Here is a 21,125-nt window from a genome sequence, read left to right on the forward strand (position 1 = left end):
AACCACTGTGCCACAATGGGAACTCCTGTTTTTTAAAATTTTTAGTTACTTTAAAAATAAGGAGTAGATTTGATTTACAACATTGTGTTAATTTCAGGTGTACAGAAAAGTGATTCTGTTTTATATATAATATATACACACAAATACAAATATTCTTTTTCAGATTATTTTCTCTTACAGGCTATTCCAAAATACTGGGTGTAGTTCCCTTTGCTTTGAAGTAGGTCCTTGTTGGTTACCTATTTTTTAGAGGGCACCGTGTACATGTTAATTAAACACCTTGCCTTTCACTTTTTTACTGAGTGCTGTCACACAGTGCTCACTGTCCTGCAGCTTATGAGCCTCACACAACAACACACATTTATTTATTTATTTTTAGTTTTTTGTCTTTTCTAGGCCCGCTCCCCGTGGCATATGGAGGTTCCCAGGCTAGGGGTCCGATTGGAGCTGCAGCCACTGGCCTAGGCCCCAGCCACATCCACTCGGGATCAGAACCGTGTCTGCGACCTAGACCACAGCTCAGGGCAATGCCAGATCCTTAACCCACTGGGCAAGGGCAGGGATCGAAGCTGCAATCTCATGGTTCCTAGTCGGATTTGTACACCACTGCACCACAACGGGAACTCCAACACACTTTTTTTTTAATCAAGTTGAAATACACATAGTGACCCACATAGTGACCTACAAAGAGTATAAATCGGTGCATGCTGACAAATGTCTGCACTTGCACCTAAGCTTGACCCTGATACAGACATTGACTGTATCCATCATCCCAAAGCTCCTTTAAGGCTGCACTTCAACCCTGCTCCCCCACTCTGCCCTACTCCAGGCTCTAGTCCCGAGGGTGCGTTTGGAGGTTCTTGGACGCCATCTATGATGTGTCCTCCTGTCTACACTCTTTGTGTCTGCTTTTTCCACCTTGTGTTTGAGATCTAGTCTGGAAAGTGAGTTAAATATCCCTGGAGCAGGAGATCGCTGAGCGAAATGACACTGAGGCCCTAGTGGACCGTGGGGGCACCAAGCAGCTGAGCCTCGGGAGGCAAGGGGACCGGACTGGGCGGCGGGGGCATCGGGAAGCCACAGGCTCCGGCCTCTGAGCCTCAGGCCTCGCTGCGCACTGCCCAGGGCCTGCGGCTCCTCCCCCGACCCGACCCGACCCGACCCAACCCGGCAGGGGCTGGCGGACGGCGCTGCTGAAAGTGACGCGGTGAGGGCGGAGCCAAGGGCCGGGAGTCGTCGTCGTCGTTGTCGTCGTCGTCGTCGTCCCAACCCGGCAGGGGCTGGCGGACGGCACTGCTGGAAGTGACGCGGCGAGGGCGGAGCCAAGGGCCGGGACAGTCATCGTCGTCGTCGTCGCCGCCGCCGCTGCCGCGAAGAAGCAGTTCCACCTGGTGAAGCAGCTGGGCAACCAGACCGTGGGCAAGCAAGTGCATCACACCGGGCCTGTGGGGGTGCGCGGGCCGGGGGCTGCAAGCGGGGGCGCGCGGGCCCGCTCCCCGGGGCCCCGGCTGCTTCAGGTCCGGCCGTCACCCGGTTCGAGGGCGGCGGGGCCCGGGGCAGGGGGGCGGTGCCACGCCGCGGCCTGGCGCGCCGCTCTGGGCCGCCCTCCCAGTCCTGGAGACCGGCTGGGCAGGCCGCACCTCCCCGCTCCCACCCCTAGGGGTCCCCGCTGCCCCGTGGAGCATCGCCTTCCCGCTACCTGCTCTCTGTTTTCTCTCCTCCTCCCGGGGATCGAGCCGGCCGGGACTGGCGCCTGGGGCTGAGACTCCGATAAGTGGTGTGTTCGAGGCTGCCCGGCTCGGGGGCGGCATGGTCAGCCTTTCCGGGTGGCCCCGCTGCCTCGAAGCCTTCACTTAACAAGCGCACGATGGCAGGAAAGAAGGGAAGAGTTGTTCAAGCCCATCGGATCTGCCTAGAGAGTTTTCAGCGCGCCCCTTTGAGGGACCGGAGAGGTGGTGCCTCTCCAAACCAGGGGCCACGGTGAACGGGACGGCTTTGGATTTGGGAGAAAAGGATTCTCCAACCGCCTAGCGCCAATTTAAAAAGAAATGATGATGATGATTGTTTTAAACAAGTCTTTCTCACTTTGAATTTGGAAGCAGATGCTTCTCCATGTTTCTATGGGACAGCTGGACTCCTTGGCAGGCATTGATTAGGAACTGACAGCAGAGACCCGAGTTTGTGGATGTTCGGGCTGTTGGAACAGGAATGGTTTGTGGTTCTGAGAGTTTCTGGAGGTGATTGTCATGTGTTATTTTATCTGGGGCAGATTTTTCAAGGTCTCACAGGGCAAGGTAGCTGTGTGGTACTGATTTCACTGTTTATTCTGTGCAGAGATAGGAAAATGGGAATTTTTCACAGCCTTGGCTTCTTGTATCAGCAGTTGAGTCAAAGGGGGAGTTTGGTTTGGCCAAAGCCCGTGGGACGCTTCTTTTTTTGTGTGTGTATGAAAATACTTTTACTTCCTCTTGAGCTTTCTAAATTTGCTCTGTACTGTTTTGTTTCCCCCAGCGTTTTGCCTAGTTCAGCTGTTTATTTTTTGAGGTTCCCCACCCTGTTAGCTTGGTGTGTTTCTAGAGTTCATCCCTGTCTGCCAGGGCCTAAATGTGCCTACTTTCTGTTATTTGTGGGGAGGTGATGGAAGTAAGGCTGAGAGGAAGGTAGACTGGGAAGAAGAGACGGCTAAGGTTTCATCCAAGGGTCTGCAATGAATTACAAGGTCCCTGCCTGTGAGTTTTCTGCCCTTCTTGGTGTTCTCAGGAACGCACATTGTGGAATCAATATTGGTGATTGTCGAGATGCATTTGTCAGAGGGTCATTTTGACCTGTTTGTTTATTGTATCAGGCAAGTGATAATTTGTTTTTTTTTTCCCTTAAAGTTCTGAGGCTTTAAAAGCTACACTCCCATTCAGGGTCTCTTTAATCCCTGCTTCCACCATAGCAGCTTCAGATTCCCTGGACCCAAGGCCACCATCACAGCCACACTGAAGGTGCCATCGCTGAGGCTGTGTTTGTGGAAAATACACCTTGCCTTTGTTTTTTTAAATTTTTATTTTATTTTTTTAGAAAAAAACAGAATGCAGTTAATTACAGTGTTGTGTTAGTTTCAGATGTATGGAAACACGATTCGGTTCTCTATAAATATTCTTTGTCAGATTATCTTTTCTTACAGGTTATTACAAAATCCTGAGTACCGTTCCCTGTGCTGTGTGGGTAGGTCCATGTTGGTTGTCTGTTTTATATAGAGTACTGTGTATATGTTAATGCAACACACATTACCTTTCACTTTTTTTTTTTTTTTGTCTTTTTGCCTTTTCTAGGGCTGCTTCCCATGGCATTTGGAGGTTCCCAGGCTAGGGGTCGAATTGGAGCTGTAGCCGTCAGCCTACACCACAGCCACAGCAACACGGGATCCAAGCCGCATCTGTGACCTACACCACAGCTCACGGCAATGCTGGATCCTTAACCCACTGAGCAAGGCCAGGGATCGAACCTGCAACCTCATGGTTCCTAGTTGGATTCGTTAACCACTATGCCATGATGGGAACTCCTGCCTTTCACTTTTTTACTAAGTGGTATCACCCAGCACATACTGTCCTGAAGCTTGTGAACCTCATGCACAATTTTTTTTCTCAGTTGAGGTAAAATGCTCGTAATGACCCTCATCCCTCTAAAGAGTACAATCTGTGCATTTTGACAAAGGTCTACACCTGCGCATAAGTGTGATCCTGACAGAGACTATGACTGTTTCCATCATCCTGAAGCTCCTTCCCTGTTCTCCACCTTGGCCCTCCTCCCCCACTGCATCCTACTCAGGTGTCTTGTCCAGTGGATGAGTTTTGGTGGTTTGGATGCCATATTGTCCCAAAGATCTGAGGCTTTAAAAGCTACAAAGCCATTCAGGGTCTCTTTGGCCCCTGCTTCCTCCATAGCAGCTTCTCTCTTTACACTTTTTTTTTTTTTTGGTCTTTTTGTATGTTTAGAGCCACATATGGAGATTCCCAGGCTAGGGGTCGAATCAGAGCTGTAGCCACCGGCCTACGCCAGAGCCACAGCAACTCGGGATCTGAGCCGCATCTGCAACCTACACCACAGCTCATGGCAACACCAGATCCTTCACCAGCTGAGCAAAGCCAGGGACCAAACCTGCAACCTCATGGTTCCTAGGTGGATTTGTTAACCACTGTGCCACGATGGGAACTCCTCTTTACACATTTACATTCCAGCCATGCTTACCTCCTTTCAGTCTCCAGAGGAGGCTATGCTTTCTTAGTCTCTACCTGGAACCCTGGGAAGCCTCTGTCATCACATCTGCCCTCGGCCACCTCCTACACATTCCTTAGGCCTCCCTGTAAAGCTCCTCTCTGCCTCTGCTCCAGCAAAGATTGGATGTCTCTTCTTGGTGCTGTCATAAGTCCATGGAGCTCCTGTTTTTCCCTAATGTAACTGCCTCTTTACTGGCCAGGTTCTCCCTGAGACTAAGCGCTCTGAGACTTTCTGCTCTTTTCTCCTTTGATCCCCACCACACGGTAGCTGCTCAACAAATATTGTTAAACTAATGCCCACCCAGTTCACCCTAGATCGCATTGGTGGTGTGGGCCCAGCTATGGGAAAGCGAGATTTGGAGAGAGTAAATGGTGTGATTCATTCTAGGACTAGAATTCTGGCCCTGACCTTTGATTCTGAAAATCTTTATGGCAAGATGCACTGGAAGCTGCAGCTATTGCAGAGCTATTCAGGGTGTGGCAATTATACTCCTGAAGTCAAAACTTTTTAACTGGGGAACTGTTGCTTTACAGGTGTTGATTTCCTGGATATATTTGTGGGTCCCCCCCCCCCACTTAAGTGCTTGTAAAGGACTAGTGAGGAAAATGGAGGCAGGAGAGAGCCTAGAATTGTTATTGGGCAGAAGCAGACTGTTGGTGGGCATTGCAATCAGGCTTCTGGGTATGGCTGGGTTAAAACAAGGGCTTGATGAGAAGTTCGGGGTTGGTAGATGCAGATGATGACATTTAGCATGGATAAGAATCTGGGCCTACTGTACAGCACACGGCACACTATCCAGTCTCTTGGGATAGACCATGATGGAAGATAGGAAGAGGAAAAGAATGTATATATGTGTGTAGGACTGGGTCATTTTTCTGTACAGCAGAAACAGACACAGCACAGTAAAGCAACTATACTTAAAGTAAAACAAAATAAAAAATTATAAAAAAAACTAAAACAGGGCGTTCCCATCGTGGCGCAGTGGTTAACGAATCTGACTAGGAACCACAAGGTTGCAGGTTCGATCCCTGGCCTTGCTCAGTGGGTTAAGGATCTGACATTGCCGCGAGCTGTGGTGTAGGTCACAGATGCGGCTCGGATCCCACGTTGCTGTGGCTGTGGTGTAGGCCAGCATCTACAGCTCTGATTTGACCCCTAGCCTGGGAACTTCCATATGCCGCGGGAGCGGCCCAAGAAGTGGCAAAAAGACCAAAAAAAAAAAAAAAAAAAGCAAAAAACAACAACAACAAAAAACACCTAAAACAGACAACACACCTGCTAATGAATGAAGTTGTCTGTGGGAATGGCTTGCCTGGAATGTGTACTCTCAGTTCCCAGAGTTCTAGGTGATGTCTTGCGATGATATATTTTCTTCCCAGAATGAGGACTGTGTGAGGAACCCCGCAGTGAGGTTCCATGGGGTGAACCTTGGAGAGAATTACTAATGGCTGGAATGAAGGAGTCCTCATGATGCAATTTGTTGACGATGGGTGGATGCGTCTGTTCCAGAAGATGGTTTGTCTACTGCAGGGTCAAGGCTTTGGGGGTGGTCCTCTGATATGGGGTCTCAGAGAATTAGATTGTCTCACCAAAGGGGCCTGTGGGACTATAGGCCCAGAGTGACTCAGTCCTTACTGTTTTCCAGAAAAACCTGATCTGGATTTTAATGAAACTTCGATGGCATTTAATGCATATGAAACAGTGTGTTATGTGGGGCTCAACAAAATTGATGAGTGGCCAGATCTGGCCTCTGGGTCACCAGTTGGCAGTTGCTTGTCTGGAGGGACTAGAGGTTAAGGACCCGAATATTATGTTTCTTTTCTTCCCTGTACCTTACCCTGATTTTACTGCATTCTCGGTTCTTTGGATTTGTTGAAGAGCTTGGACTTGCCTTTACAGGCATCTTTCAAAGACTTTATAGAATTTTTATTTTTTTAATTTTTTTTTGTCTTTTTCCCTTTTCTAGGGCCGCTTCCTGTGGCATATGGAGGTTCCCAGGCTAGGGTTTGAATCGGAGCTGTAGCCGCTGGCCTACACCACAGCCATAGCAATGTGGGATCCAAGCCACATCTGCGACCTACACCACAGCTCACAGCAATGCCAGATCCTTAATCCACTGAGCAAGGCCAGGGATCAAACCCACAACCTCATGGTTCCTAGTCGGATTCGTTAACCACTGAGCCACAATGGAAACTCCGATTTTATAGAATTAACCATTGTCATTCCTCTAATTGGTTTAGCTGTCCAAGTGCTGTACCAACCCCCTGGCTTGTTTCTCACCTCCTGGTGATGATCATTTCTATTTTATAAAGAGGGAAAAATGACTTGTCAAGTTCCCGGTCTGCCAAGTGGCCAAGGTTTGACTTGGGTCCAGGCCCAGGACTTCTGAGTATGGATCCCATGTGCTTCCGATGACAGCATCTAGGCTGCCTTTTCACCAGGGAATAATTAGTGTTGATTAAACATCTTTGGTGCTTAATATGCTGCTGGGCTCAGAGCTTTGCATACATTTTCTCAGTGCATTCTTGCAGCAACTCTGAGAGGTGATGTTGTTGGTTCCTGATTTAATGACAAGGAAGTCAGATCTCAGAAGAGGTCATCAAGCCAGTAAATGACTGAGCTGTGACTTCAGAAACCCAGGTTTCTGATTCCAAAGCAGCTATAAATCCCTGCTTCAGGTGGCATCTCTTCCATGAGAAACCTGTTGAGTCATGAGAGATGCCTTCATAAAATCCTGGAGGCCAAGTGGGGGATGTTGCTCTCATCCAATGGCTCTTACCAGGTATGGTTTTTACCCCCAGGGACATTTGGCAAATTCTGGAGACATTTTATTTTATTTTACTTTTATTAGAGTGTAGTTGATTTACAGTGTTCTGTCAATTTATGCTGTATAGCAATGTGACCCAGTCATACATATATATCTGTTCTTTTTCTCATATTATTTTCTATCATGATCTATCCCAAGAGATTGGATATAGTTCCCTGTGCTATCCAATAGGACCTCATTGCTCATCTATTCTAAATGTAGTAGTGTCCACCTACCAACCCCAAAGTCTCAGTCCATCCCTCTCCCTCCCTCCCTCCCCCTTGACAACCACAAGTCTGTTGTCTATGTCCGTGGGTCTGTTTCTGTTCTGTAGATAGGTTCATTTGTGCCCTATTTTAGAAGTGATATCAAATTGTATTTGTCTTTCTCTTTCTGACTTACTTCACCTAGTAGGAAAATCTCTGGTTCCATCCATGTTGCTGCAAATGGCATTAGGTCATTCTTTTTTATGGCTGAGTAGTATTCCATTGTGTATGTGTACTATATCATCTTAATCCAGTCATCTGTCAATGGACATTTAGGTTGTTTCCATCCCTTGGCTATTTTAAATAGTGCTGCAATGAATTGGAGGCATTTTTTTGATTGTGGTGACTTGATTGGGGGAGGGGTGCTCCTGGCATCTGTGTAGATTGAGGGCTGGAAGGCTGCTGGACATCCCAGGATGCCCTGGGAAGCCTTGCCACCCAGACTTATTGGGTCCCAACTGCAGAGACAGCCGAAGCTGAGAAACCTTGTCCCATCCTTCCAGGGTCTGACGTGCAAGTTATCAATACCAAAGCCCCACACTGTGGGCCTGCAGGCCATAGACGTGTTTTCTTTGGCTTAGTCACTATGTATGTATGTATGTATGTATTAATTATCCCTGGTTTTCACATGAAAACCTGGATTGTCAGTCTCTTCTAAAACCTTAGAAGACCTGGCCACATCTGGCGTGGAGTACAGGCAGCTGGAGCTGAGCAGTAGCTGTTCCATGGGGGCAGGGGTCATCAGCTGCCCACTTTGCCCCCAGCCCCTCCCTGGCTTCTTTTATTCTGTTACATCCTTTGCTGACCCTCCCTGAAGGTCACAGATCTCCAATGACCTTCTCCCATTCCAGCACTCACTCTCAAGGTGAGTCAAACACCTCTCTCCCCGCCCATCCCATAGCATCCTCTGGTGCCGTCTTGCCTCTCGTCCATGAGACAGCCCTTCCTAGGTTCGACATGGCTCTCTGCATCCCTCACCTGCTCTGCGGCTTCATCTTGCTCCCTCCGATTTCCTCCACACAGTCATTCTGAGAAAGGGGAGGTAGCTGTGCTTTTCTTCGCTCTGAGTGGATTCCATCCAGCCTCTGCACAGAGCAGGGGTGGAAAGGAATCTGGAATCGTCACAGTTGCTTGTGAATCTGATTTTCCGTGGCCTTGTTAGGCACTTTACATGTTGTGAAATCCAAGGTATTTAGGTCAGTGAAAACCCATTGTTCACTAAAAAAAAAAAAAAATCCCTCAAAAGATGTGGTCATATAGCATCCTTTTCACATATCCTGTCGCGTGTGTGAACAGCATGTTATTCTGATACCGAATTGCCTTTGTGCCGGCGCCTCCCAGTATGAACACAGCAACCCCCCGCTGCCCCAGGGATTCAGCACTCTGGTCGAGGGTTCTAGAGTCAGCATGTGCTCTGCCCATTCTTGTGGAGATGGTTGTGCAGATCTCATTCTATTTCTGTTTCTCAATTATAGGTGGATGCCATTGTAATTAATCAAGTAGAAACCCATTTACAAATATTATCACACTCCTGTCTGCTTTGTATGTGTCTGTATGTGTGTGTGTGTTTTCTAAAACATAGAAGGTAAAAGTCTAACAGGCCCACTGTCCTTTATCCAAAACCCCTTGGGTCAGAGGAGTTTCAGAGTTCAGAATTTTTCAGATTTTAAAGAAAACAGATTGCATGTGCTCTTACATAATAATCTCCACTAGGGTCTGGAGCAGCAGCCTGTACTCAAACTTGTTCATATTGATTTAGCAAAATAAAAGAATGTATTTCCTACTGAATAGAATCCTTCAATGTATTTATAGTTTCACTTTAGCTCAGGTCAAGTCCTGTTGCCAAACAAGTTACAAAATAACCTTTGTTCTTTAGATCTCAAAGGGATGGATCAGGGATTATGGACCTGTAATTTTACTTTACATTCTGTTGCCCATACTCCAAAAAGTCAGAAATCATGCATTTACTCTGTAAGCAAAGGTCACAGACTCAAGTGCCAGGTCAAGGACAATGAATAGGTGAAGTGGGAGAGAGGGGTCAGGCACTAGGGTACGGTGAGCACTGCAGTGCACTGGGGAAGTTCATGTTCATATAAAGAGGACACCTGCTCTCAGCCCTAGCTGCTTGTTGCCATGGTGAGCTGTGGGTACAGTGTAGTCACAGTGCCCCATTTTTTTTTTAATTTTAATTTTTTGCCTTTTTAGGGCCCCACTCGTGGCATATGAAAGTTCCTAGGCTAGGGGCCAAATCAGAGCTGCAGATGCTGGCCTGCACCACAGCCACAGCCTCAGCCACATTGGATCTGGAGCTGCATCTGCAGCCTACATCACAGCCACAGCAAAGCCAAATCTGAGCTGTATCTGTGATCTACACTGCAGCTCACAGCAACGCCAGATCCTTAACTCTCTGAACGGGGCCAGGGATGGAACCCGTGTCCTCATGGATACTAGTTGGCTTCGTTACTGCTGAGCCACAGGGGAAACTCTGACCGGTTGCCCCATTTTTAGTGGCCTTCCAGAACGCTGATTTCTTGATATTTAAATGTTGGCAACTAAAAAGAACAAGAAACGAAACCACTCTTTAGGCCAATGGAACTATCTTCAAGGTTTATCTGGTCTTGGGTTACCTTCTTTGACCTCTAGGTTAGAGACTCGTTCTTATGGTATAGAAGTCGGACAGGGATGTTTTGGTAATGAACTTCCTCAGATGGGGACTGACTATTTGTCCTGTCATTATTCATTGTACTGAATGTATATGTTATATATGTTTTGAGTGTTCACAGCATGGGGAAGTTCCCGAGCCAGGGATCAAACCCTCGCCGAGCAGCGACCGAAGCCAATGTAGTGACAAGGCCGGATCCTTGACCTGCTGTGCCGTGGGAGACCTTCTAGACATTTCACTTTAACATTGCCTTATTTTCCAGCCCTTTGGAAGTTTTCTTTTTCATCTTTGAATCTGACATGGCCATCTCTATATATACAGAATTGTTGTTGGCTCCTGGTCTCTTAGTTTCCAATCATTTTCAGTGTTCTGCATTTGTCCTCTTGTATTCTCATGCTTGGTAATTTTTTTTTTTTTTGTCTTTTTGCCATTTTCTTGGGCCGCTCCCATGGCACATGGAGGTTCCCAGGCTAGGGGTCCAATCGGAGCTGTAGCTGCCGGCCTCCGCCAGAGCCACAGCAGCACGGGATCCAAGCCGCATCTGCAACCTACACCACAGCTCGTGGCAATGCCGGATCCTCAACCCACTGAGCAAGGCCAGGGATTGAACCAGCAAACTCATGGTTCCTAGTCAGATTCGTTAATTACTGTGCCATGATGGGAACTCCCTTCATGCTTGCTAGTTTTGATGTGATAATTGTCAATGGGAGATTTCCTGCTTTTATATTATCCTTGCCTTTACCAGGGGGACTTTCTCACTTGTAATTTTCTTGTTTCTAATTGTGGGCTTTTCTTTTCTGTTTTCAAGCTGGTTGGGTCACCTATGAACTTGAAACTTTCGAGTTATTGGTCTTGGGAAAGAGAAAGTCCAAAGTTAAAATCAGAGCCTCTTTTTCAGTTAAGGAAGTGGGAGTTCCCGTCGTGGCGAAGCGGAAATGATTCCAAGTAGGAACTATGAGGTTGCGGGTTCAATCCCTGGCCTTGCTCAGTGGGTTAAGAATCTGGCCATGAGCTGTAGTGAGCTGTGGTGTGGGTTGCAGTTGCAGCTTGGAGTTAGCATTGCTATGCCTCTGGCATAGGACAGCGGCTAGAGCTCCAGTTTCACCCCTGGCTGGGAACCTGATGCTGGTGTGGCCCTAAAAAGACACCAAGACCAAAATAAATAAATAAATAAATTAAGGGAGTTAAGGCAGGTTAGGTCATAAAGCTTCTACCTTTCCAGGGCCTGAGTGACCCGAGGTAACATCTGGCCTTGTATTCAGACAGGGAAGGGTCCTTCATGTCCTTGCTTCTGAGATCATTCCTTGGGGTGCTCTCAGACCTGCGACTGCCACCATGTGGCTTGGGACTCTCAATTTCCTGCCTCTGGCCCTGGCATCTCTCACCCCTAGACTGACCGCCCTGCTCACATTGAACTTATGAACCCCATCCTCACATTGGCTTCCCTCCCCTGGATTCCCTCATCTGCGGGTCAGCGAACTTTGGCCTACAGGCCAAATCCTGCCCACTGCCTGTTTTGTCAAAAAGTTTTCTTGGAACACCGCCACTTGCTGCTGCAGCAGGTCTGAGTCGTTTTGACAGTGACTGTACAGTCCACAGAGCCTCTGGTGTTTACCATCTGTTCCCTTTGCAGAAAAGTTTGCTGGCACTCATGCCAGTGCGTGGAAGGTCACCAACCCTCCTCTTCCATGTTCACCTGTCACCTGTCAGTCCCCTCCTCTTCCATGTTCTTATATCCAGGCTTTGACCGCCGTCTGGCAGTTCTGCCCCCTGAGTCTCTCTCTTTTTTTTTTGCCATTTCTTGGGCTGCACCCGCGGCATATGGAGGTTCCCAGGCTAGGGGTCGAATCAGAGTTGTAGCTGCCGGCCTACGCCACAGCCACAGCAATGTGGGATCCAAGCCGTGTCTGTGACCTATGCCACAGCTCATGGCAACCTCGGATCCTTAACCCACTGAGCAAGGCCAGGGATCGAACTCGCAACCCCATGGTTCCTAGTCGGATTCATTAACCACTGAGCCACGATGGGAACTCCTCCTGAGTCTCTTTTGACTTGGCCTCTGTCTCTCGATGGCTATTCTTCCAATGAACTTAGTTCAAGCCTTCATTTTTTTTTTTTTTTTTCCTACCTGAACTCACAATTGTCTTCCAATGGGCTTTGGTGGCTTGAGCTGGTTGTTACCCCTTTTGAGCGACATCTAGGCCTCCCCTTACTTGTGACTTGGTCAGTCACTCTTTGAATGATTATAGCCATTCCTCTCTAAGTAATTTTTCTTTTTGGATGCATCCTCTGAAGTTGAGAGTCACTTCATTTGTAAGAAATTAATATTTGTGTAGTCAAGAGTTCCCATGGTGGCTGAGCAGGTTAAGAATCTGACTGGTGTGTGAGAGGATGTGGGTTTGACCTCTGGCCTTACTCGCTGGTAGTGTATGTAGTTTGCAGATGTGGCTTGGATCTGGCATTGCTGAGGCTGTGGCATAGGCCTTCAGTTGCAGCTCTGATTTGACCCCGAGCCCGGAAACTTCCATATACCCCAGGTGTGGCCTTAAAAAGAAAAAGAAAAAAAAAATGTAGGGAGTTCCCGTGGTGGCTCAGTGGTTAACGAATCCGACTAGGAACCATGAGGTTGCAGGTTCGATCCCTGGCCTTGCTCAGTGGGTTGAGGATCAGGACTTGCCGTGAGCTGTGGTGTAGGTCGCAGACACAGCTCAGATCTGGTGTTGCTGTGGCTGTAGTGTAGGCCAGCAGCTCAGCTCCGGTTAGACTCCTAGCCTGGGAACCTCCATATGCCATGGGTGCGGCCCTAGAAAAGGCAAAAAGACACACACACACACACAAAATGTAGTCAGTGTATTGCCAAACTCCTTCTAACATGATAGCATTATCATATAGTATAGCAGGTCATGTCACACGGCCACGCATGTTGCTGTGCATGACATGGTGGATGCCACCTCTGACCATCACCTAAGTAGCACTAGATATTGTCTTTTAAAAATCTGCTGCTGTATTTCCCTGGTGGCTGAGCTCGTTAAGGATCTGATGTTGTCACTGCTGTAGCTCTGATTACTGACATGGAGTGAGTTTGTTACTGTCCTGGGAAATTCCATGTACAATGGGAGTGGCCAAATAAATAAATAAAATTACTAATTTTTTTTCACTAAGGTTGAAATGACCATTGTTCCTGTGTTTGTAATTCCGTATATATAGTTTTCCGTTTGTGTCAGTTGTTTCTTTAATTGCCACAGAATTAACATTTAGTTGTCAATTTCATTGTTCTGTTACCAGTTCTGTTCAACAAATGTCTCTTAAGAACCTGTCAAATGCTAGGGGCTGGGTTAAAACTATAACTGATTCCCACTTGAGAGGAAAGACACACAGACAAACAGGCAATTTGAATATAGCCAGATGTGCATATTCTAGCAGATCTTAGGTGTCAGTAATGAAATATTAAAGCCATGTCCTGACTTGCATATATTTTAATATAAACAAATCAATATTCTTGTTCTTGGGTATGTTACTTAATGAAAGCAGTGATGGAATCTTGAGAGAGCATTTCTGTGACCAGGCGTAGGTTTGATACAAGTTCCGGAAGATAAAGCAGGCTCTGGAGTTCCCTTTGTGGCTCAGCAGTTAACGACCCAACTAGGATCCATGAGGATGTGGGTTCAATCCCTGGCCTCGCTCAGTGGGTTAAGGATCTGGCATTGCCATGAGCTGTGGTGTAGGTCACAGACACGGCTCAGATCCTGTGTGGCTATGGCATAGGCCAGCAGGTATTGCTTTGAATTGACCCCTAGCCTGGGAACTTCCATATGCTGAGAGTGCAGCCCTAAAATAGCACAAAAAAAAAAAAAAGGAAGATGAAGCAGGTTCTGTTAAATCTGATCCTGTGATTTATATAAAAAACCAGAGTTCCTGTCGTGGCTCAGCAGGAACGCCTATATATATTCTTTTTTAAATATTCTTTTCCATTTTGGTTTATCTTAGGACATTGAATATATTTATCTGTGCCATACAGTAGGACCTTGTTGTTTATCTCCTCCATGTATATAATGCTTACATCTGCTAACCTCAACCTCCCACTCCACCAATCTCCCAACTCCCCTCCACCATGGCAATCACAAGTCTGTTCTTTTTGCCTGTGTGTCTGTTTCCGTTTCATAGATAGGTTCATTTGTGACATATTTTAGATTCTACACATTAGTGATATCTTACGGTATTTATCTTCCTCTTTCTAATTTGCTTCATTCAGCCTGATAATCTCTAGCTGTAGCCATGTGGCTGCAAATGGCATTATTTCTTCTTTTAAGGCTGAGTAGTATTTCATTATATATATTTACCTCATCTTAATCAGTTCATCTCCAGTGGACATTTAGGGTGTTTTCATGTCTTGGCTATTGTAAGCAGTAAACATTGGAGTGTATGTATCTTTGAAGTAAATAATTTTGTCCTAATATATGCCCAGGAATGGGATTGCTGGACCATATTGTAACTCTATCCTTATTTTTCTGAGGAGGCTCCATACTGGTTTCCAAAGCTGATCTAAACTCTATCAGGTTAGATTTCTACCAACAGTGTAAGATGGTTCCCTTTTCTTGACATTTTCTCCAGCATTTGTTATTTGTATGCTTTTTAATAAGGGGTCATTCTGACCTGTGTGAGATGGTACTTCATTGGGGTTTTGATTTGCATTGTAGTTTTGATTTATACATATTGCCATGTTGAGCATTTTTTCATATACTTATGGTCATTTGCATTTATTCTTTGGCAAAATACCGGTTTATATTTCTGCCCATATTTCAGTTGGGTTGTTTGTTTTTTTGTGGGCTGAGTTGTATGAACTATTTTTATATTTTGGAAATTAAGCCCTTATCAGTGTCATCATTTGCAAATATTTTCTCCTATTTAATAGGGTTTTTTGTTTGTTTATGGTTTCCTTTCCTGTACAAAAGCTTATACATTGTTTAGGTCTCAAATATTTATTTTTATGGTGTCTCATGTCTTATGTTTAAGTCTTTAAGTCATTTTGAGTTTATTTTTGTTTATCCTGAGAGGGTGTGTTCTAATTTCATATGTGTGCAGCTTTCCAGCTTTCCCAACACCACTTGCTGAAGGGACTATCTTTTCCCCACTGTATATTCTTGTCTTCTTTGTCAAAGATTAATTGACCCATAGGAGTATGGGTTTTTGAGGGACTCTCTTTTCTGCTACATTGATCCATTTTTCTGCTTTTGTGCCAAGACCACATTGTTTTGATTACTATAGACTTGTAGTATTCTCTACATAAATAGACAATTAGTGAAGTCTGGGCAGGTTATGCTTCCTGCTTTGTTCTTTTTCTTCAGGATTGCCTTGGCATTTGTGGGTCTTTTATGATTCCGTATACATTTTAGGATTTTTTGTTCTAGTTCTGTGGAAAATGTTATGGATAAGTTTCTAGAGATCACATTAAATCTCTAGATTATTTTGGGTAGTATGCCTATTTTTACAACATCAGTTCTTCCAATCCTAGAGCATGGGTATTTTTCCATTTCTTTTAATTATCTTCAGTTTTCTTCATTAATGTTTTCTACTTCCTGGTTATATAAATTTTTCACCTCCATGATCAGGTTTATTCCTAAAGTATGTTATTTTTAGTGCAATTTTAGAAGGTTTTTTTTTTTCCACATTCTCTTTCTGATATTTCATTGTTAGTGGAAAGAAATGCAACAATTTTTTGTATGTTAATCTTGTATCCTGCCACCTTGCTGAATTGATTTTTCAGTTCTAATAGTTTTTGTGTGGAGTTTTTAGAATTTTCTATATATAGTATCATGCCATCTGCATGTAATGATAATTTTACCTCTTCCTTTCCAAGTTGAATAGTATCACTCCATCTGCATGCAATGATAATTTTACTTCTTCCTTTACAATTTGAATAACTTTTATTTCTTATTCTGTCTGATGGCTATGGCTAGGAATTCCAATATTATGTTGAATAGAAGTGGTAAGAGTGGGCATCCTTGACTCATTCCAGATTTCAGCAGGAAGGTTTTCAGCTTTTCACCATTGAGTATTATATTGGCTGTGAGTTTGTAATAGATAGCTTGTATTACAGTGAGATATGTTCCCTTCATAACCACTTTGATAAGAGTTTTTATCATGAATGGATGTCGAATTTTGTCAAATGCTTTTTGTGCATCTATTGAGATAATAATGTGATTTTTTTCTTTATGTTGTTTATCACATTGATTCACATATATTGAACTATCCTTGTGAACTTGAAATGAATCCCACTTGGTCATGGCATATGGTCTTTTTTATGTGTTGTTGGATTTGATTTGCTGACATTTTCTTAAGAATTTTTACATCTGTATTCATCAAAGATATTGGCCAGTAATTTTCTTTTTGGTAGTATCTTTGTCTGGTGTTGGTATCAGGGTGATGCTAACTTAATACGATGTCATCGGGAGTGTTCATTCCTTTTAAATTATCTGGAAGAGTTTGAGAAAGATTGTTATGTTTTTCTTTATATGTTCACCTGTGAAGTCATCTGGCCCTTGACATTTGTTTGTAGGGAGTTGTTTAATTACAGATTATTTCACTTCTAGTGATTGGTCTGCTCAAGTTATCTATTTCTTTTTGACCCAATTTTGGTGGGTTGTATGTTTCTAGAAACTTGTCCATTTCTTCTAGGTTGTTGTGTTTTTGTTTTTAAGTTGCCTGATCCAATCTACTGGAGGGACAGTAGCCCATTAGTATTGTTTCTTATGTACAGAATGGATGACACTCCCTTCTTAAGTGTCTGACACAAAGGACCACTGATTTTCTATTCATCTTGCTTAGGCTGTTTTTTTTTTTTCTAATCTCTTGCCTGCTTCAGTCATTCAAGTTAATATCCTTGCCCCCTGAAAGTGTTTGCTTCCAATATAATACCGTAATGTTCTATATATTTAGTGTAAGGAAGAATAAGGCAATTGAGAAGGAAATGTTTAAGTAAGAATGAGAAAAGAAAAGGTAAATATAAGAAAGGAAAAAAATAAAAGACAAAAGATGGAAAGGATGAAGAAAGAAAAGAAGAAAACTAAGATATAGTTATCCTTTTATTCTCACTTCAAAAAATATTTCCCCAAATGTCTATCTCTGTTTAGGCCAAAATTTTATTATCATAATTGACATGATATTCTTTCACTAGAACTTATTTTATCGTTTATTAATGGTTGTTAATAATTGTATTTGTTAAAATTTGTTGTTACTTTGTAAGGCTTTTCAAGTGTATACCGTGTGTTAGCCTGAACATCAGTGGCACAATAGGACACAAAACAAGCAGAGTATAATTGTACTAGATATTAGAAATTTGAAAACAATGCTGGAGAGAAGAAATATCTTGATAAAATAAACATACTTTATGCCATTAGTTTTTAGCTTAGATATCATGTTTTATTCTCTTCTTTATTTTTCATTTATGGACATAACCATGAACCACTGAAGGAAAAATGTATTACATGAAGGAAGCAGAAATGATAATTTAATAATTAAAGATCAGAAAATAGTGTGAAGAAAAAAGATAAATGCAATGGCTCTGTAATAAGAAAGATAAAGACAAAGTTAACTTGGGTCAAAGAATTTGGACCACACTGACCTGAGCTGCTGGAAAATTCAGAAGTATATACAGAGGCAGTGTCATAGATTTTAATAGATTCTTATTAGACATAGAGGTCAGGAAGAAAAATGAGAGGCAATTTGAGATACTTATGTACTCTGGTCTCATAATGTAAGTAAAGAAAATAATTGGTAATGCCTTTTACATGATGTAAACAAAAGTAAATAAAGGTAAAATATAACAACAGTGAAAGCTCATTTGAAAACAAAATCTTTCCATAAAGCTTTAGCTGTACATAAAGGAAGCAAACCAATTTAAAGCAAATAACTTAAGAAGTATTACCAAAGGGAAAATAACCATCTCATATTTATGCATGCAGAGAAATGAACTGAAAAACACAAGGCAAATACATTAAATTAGCATAATTTTATTTCACTATTCAAATTTATAGTTTGGAAATTGATTTTGTTTCAATTACTGAGTCCCCTATAGGTATTACACTTTGTATTTTATTTTTTTAATTAAAGTATAGTTGATTTACAATGTTGAGCCAATTTCTACTGTACAGAAAAGGGACCCAGTCATACATAATATATACATTTTTTTTCTTATGTCGTCCACCATCATGTTCTATCTCAAGAGATTGGACATAGTTCCCTGTGCTGGATGATATGGCCTCAGTCCCCAAACATTTTCAATGTAATAATTTGTATCTACTGATCTGAAATTCCCAGTCCATCCCACACCTTCCTGCCCTGTCAACCATAAGTCTGTTCTCTATGTCCGTCAATCAGTTTCTGTTTTGTAGATAGGTTCATTTATTCCATATTTTCAATTACTTATATAAGGGATATCATATGGTATTTCTTTCTCTTTCTAACTTACCTCACTTAGTACCAGAATCTCTAGTTGTATCCATAATGCTACAAATGACATTATTTCATTCTTTTTTATGGCTGAGTAGTATTCCATTATGTATATGTACAATATTTTTTTAATCCATTCATCTGTCAATGGACATTTAGGGTGTTTTCATGTCTTGGATATTGTAAATAAGGGTTCAGTGAACATCAGGGTGTATGTATATTTGAACTATAATTTTGTCTTAATGTATGTCCAGGAGTGGGATTGCTGGACCATATCTTAACTCTATCCTTAATTTTATGAGGCGCCTCCATAGTGGTTTCTATAGCGGCAATATCAATTAGATTTCCACCAGCAGTATAAGACTGTTGCCTTTTCTCAATGTTTTCTCCAGCATTTGTTATTTGTAGGCTTTTTAATGATGGACATTCTGTGAGGTGGTACTTCATTGTAGTCTTGATTTGCATTTCTCTAATAGTTCGTGGTGTTTTGTATTTCTTCATGTGCCTATTGGCCACCCTTATGTCTTCTTTGGAGAAATGTCTGTTTAGGTCTTTTGCCCATTTTTCAGTTGGGTTCTTTGTTTTTTTTTTTTTTTTTTGTGTTGAGTGTTATGAGTCGTTTGTATATTTGGCTGATTAAGCCCTTGTCAGCTGCATCAACTGCACTATTTTCTCCCACTCCCTACATTGTATTTTTGTTTTTTTGTTTGTTTATTTGTTTCATAGTTTTCTTTGCTGTGCAAAGTCTTGCAGGTTTGATTATGTCCCATTTGTTTATTGTTCTTTTTATTTCTATTCCCTTGGGGGACTGACCTAAGAAAACATTTGTGTGGTTTATGTCAGAATATTTTGCATGTGTTCTCTTCCAGGAGTTTTATGGTGTCTCGTTTTTTTGTTTAAGTCTTTAAGCAATTTTAAGTTTATTTTTGTTGATGGTATGAGAGTGTGTTCTAGTTTCATTGATCTACATGCAGCTGTCCAGTTTTTCCAATATCATTTGTCAAAGAGACTCTTTTCCCCATTTTACATCCTTGCCTCCTTTATCAAAGATTAATTAACCATAGGTGTCTGGGTTTATTGTTGGGGGTTTCTATTCAGTTCCATTGGTCTGTGTGTCTGTTTTTGTACCAGTACACTGTCTTGATTACTACAGCTTTGTAATATTGCCTGACATCGGGGAGCATTATACCTTCTGTTTATTTTTTTCCTCAAGATTGCTTTGGCAATTCTGGGTCTTTTATGGTTCCATATAAATTTTTGGATTATTTGTTTTATTTCTGTGAAGAAATATCATGGGTATTTCATTGGGATGACATATCTCTAAATTGCTTTTGATAGAATGACTATTTTAACAATATTAATTCTTCTAATACAGGAGCATGGGATATCTTTGCATTTCTTTGAATCTTCTTTAGCTTCATTGATTAGTATTTTATAGTTCTCAGCATATAAGTCTTTCACTTCCTTGGTCAGATTTATTCCTAGGTATTTAATTTTTGGGGTGCCATTTTAAAAGCTATTCTCTTTTATTTGCTCCTTTTTCATGGCTACACCTGCAGCATATGGAAGTTCCCAGGCTAGGTGTCAAATCAGAGCTGCAGCTGCTAGCCTATGCCACAGCCACAGCAACGCTGGATCCTTAACACACTGAGTGAAGCCAGGGATCGAACCTGCATCCTTATGGATACTAGTCAGGTTCTTAATCCACTGAGCTACAAAAGGAAAAACATAACAGCTTTTTTTTATATATATTCCTTTTCTAATATTCATTGTTGGTATACAGAAGTTCTACCAATTTCTGAATGTTAATTGTGTATCCTGCTACTTTGCTGAATTAGTTTATCAGTTTGAGTAGGACTCAGTGTGGAGTATTTAACAGTTTTCTATGTATGGTATCATATCATCTGCATATATTGACAGTTTTACGTCTTCTTTTCTAATTTGGGTACCTTTTATTTCTTTCATTTGTCTGAATTGCTGTGGCTAGGATTTCTAATACTATGTTGAATAAAAGTAGTGAGAGTGGGCATCCTTGTCTTGTTCCAGATTTTAGCAAGAAGGCTTTCAGCTTTTCTCCATTGAGTATTATATTGGCTGTGGGTTTGTCATTGGTAGCTTTTATTTTAGTGAAATATGTTCCCTCTATACCTAGTTTGTTAGGTTTATCATGAATGTAAGTTGAATTTTGTCAAATGTTTTTTCTGCAACTGTTGAGATGATCATGTGTTTTTTAAAGTTTCTTTTGTTAATATGGTATTACATTGATTGATTTCTGTGTGTTGACCCATCCTTGTAACCTTGGGATGAATCCCATTTGGTCGTGGTGTATTATCTTTTTTTTTTTTTTTTTTTAATGTGTTTTTGGATTCAGTTGGCTTAAATTTTGTTAAGAATTTTTGTGTTAATATTCATCAAAGCTTTTGGCCTATAATTTTCTTTTTTGGTAGAAGCTTTGTCTGGTTTTTGCTATTAGGGTGATGGTGGATTCATAGAATGTCTTTTGGAGTGTTCCTCTTTCTTCAGACTTTTAGAAAATTTTAAGAAGAATGGGTATAGATTTTTCTTCGTATGTTTGGTAGAGTTCACCTGTGAAGCTGTCTCGTCCTGGACCATTGTTTGTAGGAAGTGTTTTTTTATTACATATTCAGTTTTATTGAATATAAATATTAGCTCTTCA

The 21,125-nt window shown here is 42.5% G+C and overlaps 1 protein-coding gene across 1 annotated transcript in view; it reads left to right on the forward strand.

Annotated features, from left to right (window-relative positions):
- Nucleotides 1-714: 714 nt before the first annotated feature.
- The window catches only part of LOC146404461 (uncharacterized), a 34,774-nt gene continuing 14,363 nt past the window's right edge, over nt 715-21,125 (forward strand). The window contains exons 1-2 of the mRNA XM_085016184.1: nt 715-844; nt 1,213-2,237. Of these exons, the coding sequence (XP_084872310.1) occupies nt 715-844; nt 1,213-1,763 (681 nt within the window). The 3' untranslated portion in view covers nt 1,764-2,237. The remainder of the gene's footprint in view (nt 845-1,212; nt 2,238-21,125) is intronic.

Source organism: Sus scrofa, chromosome 3 (genome assembly GCF_054392235.1).
Source record: "Sus scrofa isolate SSC_HxYL_T2T_F1_AM1 chromosome 3, Sscrofa_HxYL_maternal_Yorkshire_Landrace_v2.0, whole genome shotgun sequence".
Taxonomy (NCBI): domain Eukaryota; kingdom Metazoa; phylum Chordata; class Mammalia; order Artiodactyla; family Suidae; genus Sus; species Sus scrofa.